The 8,390-nt window shown below is 27.2% G+C and overlaps 2 protein-coding genes across 3 annotated transcripts; one reads left to right on the forward strand and one right to left on the reverse strand.

Annotated features, from left to right (window-relative positions):
* The first annotated feature begins 2,298 nt into the window (after positions 1 to 2,298).
* Positions 2,299 to 3,762, forward strand: LOC111038988 (gametocyte-specific factor 1-like). 2 transcript variants are annotated; one of them, XM_022322266.1, is made up of 2 exons: positions 2,299 to 2,445; positions 3,220 to 3,762. In XM_022322266.1, the coding sequence occupies exon 2, from the start codon at positions 3,235 to 3,237 to the stop codon at positions 3,607 to 3,609; it is 375 nt and encodes a 124-aa protein (XP_022177958.1). In that variant the 5' UTR covers positions 2,299 to 2,445; positions 3,220 to 3,234; the 3' UTR covers positions 3,610 to 3,762. The 2 variants fall into 2 exon arrangements, with proteins under 2 accessions (XP_022177958.1, XP_022177959.1); XM_022322267.1 differs by having other exon boundaries at positions 2,326 to 2,608.
* A 1,401-nt stretch (positions 3,763 to 5,163) lies between these two features.
* On the reverse strand, positions 5,164 to 7,913 carry LOC111038989 (COP9 signalosome complex subunit 9). Its single transcript, XM_022322268.1, has 3 exons — positions 7,445 to 7,913; positions 6,471 to 6,531; positions 5,164 to 5,416 (listed from the first exon to the last, which is right to left on the reverse strand). Exons 1-3 carry the CDS (start codon positions 7,514 to 7,516, stop codon positions 5,382 to 5,384), a joined length of 168 nt encoding a protein of 55 aa, XP_022177960.1. The 5' UTR covers positions 7,517 to 7,913; the 3' UTR covers positions 5,164 to 5,381.
* Between the last annotated feature and the right edge of the window lie 477 nt (positions 7,914 to 8,390).

An 8,390-nucleotide genomic window follows, 5' to 3' on the forward strand; every position in this document is an offset into this window, starting at 1 on the left:
CAAAATTAGTTCTCTTACCCTATCACTTGAAATTAATTAATTTTTATAGAATACTTAATCTACCTTTATTTAAATCTTTGATGTACGTCCAATCAATAACACCATCTTTACTTTTGAACTTTTGATAAGTTGCAAGTGCATTGCGGGCCAATTTGATATTGTGGCAAGCATCAGGAACATAATATATCTAGTCAAAATCATAGCAATAGTTTAAATTAAATACTATTCAAATTAAATTTGTTTTTAAAATCTTACTTTCCAATTAATTTCAGGTATACTAAACCACTCAACAATTTCATCATATGAGCCACTAAATTTGCATCCTAAGTGTGTCATAGTAGATATATATGTAGTCGTCCCATCACAAGTTACACCCCATACTCTAGCCCCTGCTTCGTTTGCCATTATAATTGCTGTTTTAATTAATCCTGCTTGTACTGCTGCTGTACTTTTTGATTGTAAGAAGTAGCCAAAAGGCCATTTCCATTTACCATTGAGACCAACTAGCATAAAAACTAATGTTTCGGTTGCAGGGGTTTCATGTGCCTCAACCTGTATACCTCCAAAATCACAGTATCCTAGAAATTTGTCTTTTTTTCCATCATAAATAATTTTTTTACGTATTGACATTGCGTCAAAAACTAAGTTGCAATCTTTATCACCATTTGGAATTTTCTTTATACACTCAAATACTTCTCCTAAAAAACCTGGTTCAGCGTTCACTGAAGAAGTCCAATTAGTAATAGATGATGGATGAGGAAGTGTTAGTATAGATCTAAAAAAAAAAAAATTGTATTATATCATAGTATAAAATGTATGCTTAACATAAGCAATAAGCTAGCTATAGATATAATTTAATTACCTGCAAAAATTATAAGCTTTTGGAGAGTAATAATACAAAGTTAAAGAAAACTGTTTCATTTCTGTTGAATATCGTGCACCAGTTACATTATTATTATTTTTCATTTCATTTTTAAATAAATCCAAAATGGTGCCTAACAAGCATTAGCATGCATGCAAATATATATATATCAAGCAAAAATTAAGCAATGCAATTTTTCTAAGAATAATTTAAAAATATTACCACTGAAACAATTTTCTATAATATTTCCTGGTTCAGTATCAATTAAGCCTTTGCACTTTAGGTCCTTCAGTAAATCTTCTAAATTATTTATTTTGTTTTGTTTTCTTCTTAATTTTTGTTGTAATTTCTTGATTTTACTTTTTAAGAAAAGTTCATCTGCATAATTTTCTAATGTTTGAACTTCTTTATCAGCAACAGAATTTATTTTTAGAATATCATCACTATTTTCAACCAATATTTTAGTGTCATCTACTTCAAGATCTAAAGCTTAATAATTTTAAATATTTATTAATTAAAGATATAGATCAAATTTAAATACAAACCGGTATCAATTATTGGAACTTCCATTGGTGTATAGTTTCTTTTTGCAGGTTCTTTTCGAGGACATTTGGCAGGTTTTTGAAGGTAAGAAGGAAAAGATGGGAAATTTGATGGTACAGCATCAATTTTTAAACGTGGTTTAGTAGTTCCAGGTCTTATTTCATAATCACTGTCAATAAAATGAATACTGCATATACGACTCCATTGAGAGGGTATAAAATTTTTTCGTCTCAATGCAATAATCCACTTTTGGTTTACATTTTCATTATTCAAAGGAAATCTGTAAAATAATGAAATACAGACGAATACAGAGGAATATTATAAAATTAGTATAATATAACAGATATCAATGATTCATAGAAACTATTACATTTATGTATTATAAATTATGATTATAGGTACCAAATTGTTTATTTAATTTTAAATACATATAATTGAACTTACCGAAAAAAATGAACATTTTGACCGGATTTATACCTAATGGTACATCCATATGCCACACAAGATACTGGCATAATTACTACAATTAATGTAACATACAAATCAGCTTAAATGTAACGTATTTACATTTACAAAATACTTAAATAATGAACATGAACCATCAGATTCACTTTACTGTGCATGAAACGAAAGTCGAAAATTATTATAATGTTTTGCCAACCAACAAAATGGCAACCATGCGTTGATAATGCTTCACCCGATAACGCGAGTACCTTATCTATAGTATAGAAGTCTGTGCTTATACCTTATAATATTAATACACACTCCAAGGCGTATTAAATACACATTGTGGTTGTTATTACTTAGTGCTCATAATATGATATTAATATCACTATCAATTCACGATTAAATAACTTATTATTTAATTTATTTTTATCAATTATAATTTATAGCTATAAGCTATTATTATAGTCTTTGATTTTACAATTTTATCACAGACATCAAGTTATCTGAATGCAATACAAATATACAAATAATATTGTCCCGACTTAGCTGCAGTTTGTACTTAGTATTAATTGTCCAATTTGTCCAGTATTCAGGTATGGCTACTAAATTTAGGTAGCGTGTTGTACGACTTCTCAAATGCTTCTATATTCTCTAACTATTGTTTATAAATTCTTTTATTAATATAATAAAATTTGCATCGTTGATCCTGTATCACACGGAGTTTGGATCCACATTTTTATTGAAATATTGTGAAAAGTAATATGATAATGTTTATTTTAATTTACCTTCAATTTTAGTATTCGTATTTGTAGGTAACAAATCAATGGAATTATTCTGTTTAATATATTATATCTAATTACTTAGTTAACAATTAGAATTATATTTTCAGAACCATTGTATGGTTCCTCAATAATTTTCTTTTCTTTATGTTAGAATAGTACCTATTGCTAAATTTCTAGATTCAAAATTATTTACAATTTTTTAGAAAATAAATCATTCTTTTTATTCATATTTTATTGCTACGTAAACTCAAATTGGTAATACCTGTTGGTCTTGTTTTTTTTATAAATTATTGTCATAGAACTCAAGCAAATCTCTCAGTGTCAGTACTCAAGTATACATGTTGTATGTTTTATATAATATTTGATAATAAAAGATTTTACGTAACTCCTTTATTAAATTATGTTTAAGCCAAATAATTAATTCAATTATTTTTAAATCTGAAACATGTACCTAGTTGTTAATTAACTATTCTTAAACTATTTGTTGATAACAATCTAGACATATTATGCACACATTATTTTGTCGTTAATTTTCTTTCTCAAATGTTAAAATACCTAATGATTGACTTGTTATTTTACCAACAGGCAACTATATTGGAAATGTCTTCATCTCAAGAATCAATGAATGATGATCCATCCACATGCGAGATCGTTGATTTTAGTATCTATTACTTAGACATGGTGCAATGTCCATTAAATCCGAACCACAGACTTCGACGTCACAGGTTGCCGTATCATCTTGTAAAGTGCAAAAAGTCATTTCCGAATAAAGTTCAATGTCCTTTTGGGCATTACTATTATTTAGAAAAACATGAAATGGCTAATCATTTACTAACATGCCCTCATAAGCCTAGGTTTGCTCAAGCTGAAGAAATGCAACCACACAAAGTTCAAGCTCAACAAACTAAAAATGAGAATATTGTCTACAACTATGATGTTGAAAATTACCAAATTGATGAACCCTATTGGGATTGATATACTTCACTGATATCGTCACTTATTATTAAACATCATTAGACTGTGAAAATTTTCATTTTTTTTTAAACTATTCAACTATTTTAAGGATTCGGGAAGATTTCACTTGAAATTTTTATCATTAAACTAACTGCTAAAAAATGTATATGAAATCAATTAGTATATTTTCAAATACTAATAAATATTTAAATTAAAAATATGCCCTCATTTAATAACTTTTCTAATGCGGTTAAAGACAGTATAAGCTATGCTATTTGTTATGTATAATTATTTCTATCACCAATAATTAGACATTGTGTAACAATTTAAATTAATTTACATATTTCATTTTAAGGGATATTTTTTAAAACAAATGTTATTTTAATTTGCATACTCTTTGATACCTAATAAACATTTACTTACTTCTCACAATGTTTTTTAAAATTTATATTTATGTAAAGCTGCATCAAAAGTTCCTTGCAGTTAACCATTCCAGCCTAAATAATAACGATGTCTTTAATTTAGGTACCATTTAACCTGGAATGATTTGGAATTTTGATTTTTGCATTAGTTTCTTCCAGCCTTGGGAAAATCTACAATTGTCAAATATTGAAGAATTGCAACAATATAGTTTTAACTGAACTTATAAAGTAATACACCGCTCGCTACCCAGTGCAAAGGTAGACAAAATAAAATAAGTGCCAAATATTCAAGGGTTTGCATTTTTATTTTACACCCGACACTTTCACAGTGAAATTTATAAAATGTTATTAATGTATAAATAATATTTATTAATAAAAATAGTAAAGGTAAGTAATAAACATATATTACACTGTTAAAATATATGGTTCAGTCTATCATTTAATGACTACATTTATTCAGGTCGACCATAATTGTCCAGTCATTGTTTAACATTATTTAGGTCATGGAACACTTGATAATTATGAAAAAGTACAATATTAAGTTTATGAAAACATTTATTTTTTCATAATATACTATGTACAACTTGTTTTCAATTACAAGTCTCTAAAATGTTAACTTAATTATCAGTACAGTACAAATGTGTTGTATGTATTAAAAAATTATTTGCTTTTTATAAATTAGGTACTGAAATAGTTGGATGACAAATTGGGTAGCAAGGCACATTAAACCGTGAGATGATAAATATAGAATCATTAGCGTATGATGTAGTATTCTATAATTTTATACTTAATTATTTGTTCAAAAATCTTTGAAGTTGGTCAAAGAAACACAAAAATATATTTTTAAGAGTTTTTTTTATATGTGTCAATAATTAGTATTGGGACTTAAGGGGATGCTACCTATATGATATGTTGTCTGTCTTACATAGGCATTACTTAGCAAATTGTACATTCTGAAATAAAAATAATTCGTTTAACTGGTCAGTTTAATATTGGAGTGAATTGACCTATTATTAAATTTTTAAGTAAGACTATTATGTAGTGAATCTTATAGGTTTTATTATTTGTAATTTGGAAGCGAGCTGTGAACATTTTAACATTTTAAATTGTTTGCACATTTTACTTATAATGGATAAAAAAAAATTAAGAATAATTGTACTTTAGAACACTTATATTATAATTAATAATAAAAAGCAATTTGTGATGAAAAAATGAAATAAAGCTTTCAATATCTTATTATTTTTAATACTAAAATTTATAACAAATACTTGACATAATACAAAAGTTTAAAAAAAAAGCACATTGACATTTTTTTGTTATTATGAGTCAAGTAATTTGTGTGTAATTTTTTCATGAGGTAACATTGGTATGTTAAAATTCTTCATCATCATTAAGATCATTAAAATCTGAAAAACACAAGTAGTCCATTAATAAACAAAACAATAAAATACCTGTGGGTATCGAGAGAATAGGGTAATAAATGTACTAGTTTTTCTAAGATTTCCTAACTTTTTTGCTAGTAAGTTTATGAAAGGTATATCCATTAATTTAAAAATCAACTACTGTAAGCTAGTGAATATGATTTTTTTAGAATTTTTCAGTTTTTCAATTTTCTAGAAATTTGATTCAATTCATTCTTTAATATTATATATATTGTAGAAAACAATTATGCTAGCATGATTTTATAAAGTAGAAAAAACTAATATTTCAATAAAAAATGAAGAATAGTATGCTCAGTAAATTGAATTTATAGGCAGATTTATATATGAAAAAAAATGGTAGGAAAGCAGCCAACACCTTTTAGTTTTTAAATATAATATATACATCTTAAACAAAGTATATTAACCACACACGTGTTCCATAACCCTACAGTAACCCAACAGTCCCAAAAAAAAAAAAAAACCCTACAGTACCACAACCTACAGCTAATGGCCTCAGTTGCCGAAGCTTAAGATCAATAAAAAAAAAAAAAAAAAAAGTATATTAACACATTTTTTGTTGAAATTAGGTAATTGATTAATTTCTATTACCAAATCAAATTCAATATTTCTGAAGCAGTTATCACACTTGAACACTGTATGATAAATATGGGCTTCCATAGTGTTATATAATATAATATGGATACACAAAATATTGTTTTACTATTTATTTTTATAAGACTATAAAAATGGAATTATTAACTGTTGAACATTATATGGTAGTAGGCAGATGGGCATAACAGGCTTTCTTAATACCGGTGATGAGTGATATTTTTGAAGTTATTTCCAGGAGCATCGCAAAACTCCATACTGCATATTTATTTTTTTTGTAGACATTTAGAATACTAAACATTACAATATACATGATCATAGTATACATTTTTTTAAAATAATTTAATTATAATTAATTAAAAATTGAATATTAAAATAACCAAAATAAGCTAAATCTTAAACTATAATGTGTTCATATTTTACAACGTACCATTATAAAAATCAGCTTGTAGACTTTTGTCACTCATTTCAAATATAACATTGCTTCCCGTCTATGAACAAAACATTTAATAATTTAATGATGCTCATTATGATTCACTAAGCATGCTACCTCCATTTTTTTTTATTTTATAATGAATTTATAAAAAATCAGATTCGTACTACTACCATAGATTGTCCTTTGGTGATAAAAACTTCTGTTTTTTTCAAATAAAACCACCTTTATTCACTTTAAGTTAATTAGTGGATAATATTTTTGAGAAATGTTATGTATCTTATTCAAGAATCAAACAAGTAGTTTCTCAATTATAAAATGTTTGTAATAAGGAAATTAGTTCTAAAAAATGGTTTACAAAAATATGAAACAGATGTAATATTTTAGATCTATTTTCTGTTCAACAAGAGAAGCAAAAACGGTTCTTCTGAGCAACCCCACCCTCCCTCTGACATAGCGAAACCGAATTTGGTACCAGAATGACACAGTGGGATGCTCAAAATCTGTTCTCTCGCTGAATAGAGTATAGTGTAATAATACTTTGCTCATTTTTAAAAATTATAAATAATGATTACTAAAATTGTTTAAATTACCATAGCTCCCATACTTTCCAAACATATAATCATGGATCTGTTTTTCTTATACACAAAGTTACATAACTCAAAAACGACTGGTTCGAATTTTGACTTTAGTACGTCATCATTTTCAGAAATCAATTTCCACTAAATAATTTACAGTAAAAACGGAAGTTTTTATTTGAAAAACAGAAGTACCTTCACATGATTCTCCTTAAGGTTCATCAAAATTTTCAAGAATTTCAAAATATGGTCTTATAAGTTATCAAACTTCTTAGAATGTACTTGAAAATTCCAAGCATCAGATTTTGAACAACTGTGTTGTTGAAGAAAAAAAGGAGTGAGCATGTTTGGTGAATCACGCTGTGTATATTATATGAATTGTTTATAAATTACCTCATCATCCAAGTCCATTACGGCACTGGTCCCTTCTGGGAACATTTCATCGGCAGCAATTACAGGCTTCATGATAGTCGTTTAAATATCGGTACAATACCGATGAACACAAAATTCAATGTACGAGGACTTTTGAGTAGTGTTAAATATTTCAGGATTGAGATCAATTATAATAATTTATGGTCGTTGACCGTTGTAGATGATAAAATATTATGTTCTATTGTTTATTTCGTTTACTATCATTATCTTGTTATCATTAATCAATTAAACTCTTTTTAGCCCGTCGCCAAAATACTATCACAGATTAAAAATTTATTAATATTGTGTTAATATATTCTACATTTTCACCGCGATTTAAAATATACCTTAAATCGTGATTTTCATCACAGAACACGATTAAAGATCGTGCCACTGCAACAGACCAAGAAATAAAGTTATTCTGTAGTTTTAAAATTTAAAATATTTTATATAATCTGTGATAATAGTGTGATACTATAAAAAAAAAAACAATATAATACTATGATATTTGCTATTTACGTGAGTATCGACTGGCCACTACACAGAATAGATATAATGCCTACTACCCAAATGTTCATAATATGTTCATTGTTCATGGTCAATATTATACTATTATAATATTATTGTGCTCGTGGTCAACAGCATGACAAAATAGATTGACCTTGTCACCATAGAAATACATGTTTTGATGTCTGTGATCACCATAGTTTTTTGTTACACATCCACACCACTCTTCGCTTCGCAAACATCGTAGTTCTCCATTTCTTATTAGCTGCCAGCCATGTTATCGTTATATCAATAGCAAGACCACTGAATAGATGAAAATATAAAATCAGAATAATAAATTATTAATTAGTCTGAGATCTGAAATCGTGTGCTGGACTGCAAAAAGCGAAACCATGGACATATTATAGTAATAGCACAGACT

This window comes from Myzus persicae, unplaced genomic scaffold (assembly GCF_001856785.1).
Source record: "Myzus persicae strain clone G006 unplaced genomic scaffold, MPER_G0061.0, whole genome shotgun sequence".
NCBI classification, from domain to species: domain Eukaryota; kingdom Metazoa; phylum Arthropoda; class Insecta; order Hemiptera; family Aphididae; genus Myzus; species Myzus persicae.

What these genes read in the sequence shown, in the direction of transcription:
- LOC111038988 (XM_022322266.1), top strand. Translation starts at nt 3,235, where the DNA reads ATGTCTTCATCTCAAGAATCAATGAATGATGATCCATCCACATGCGAG.
- LOC111038989 (XM_022322268.1), bottom strand. Translation starts at nt 7,516, where the DNA reads ATGAAGCCTGTAATTGCTGCCGATGAAATGTTCCCAGAAGGGACCAGT. An exon ending in TAATGGACTTGGATGATGAG is followed by an intron (nt 6,532 to 7,444) that starts GTAATTTATAAA and finishes TTTTGTTCATAG; the next exon opens with ACGGGAAGCAATGTTATATT. An exon ending in ACAAGCTGATTTTTATAATG is followed by an intron (nt 5,417 to 6,470) that starts GTACGTTGTAAA and finishes TGTGTTTTTCAG; the next exon opens with ATTTTAATGATCTTAATGAT.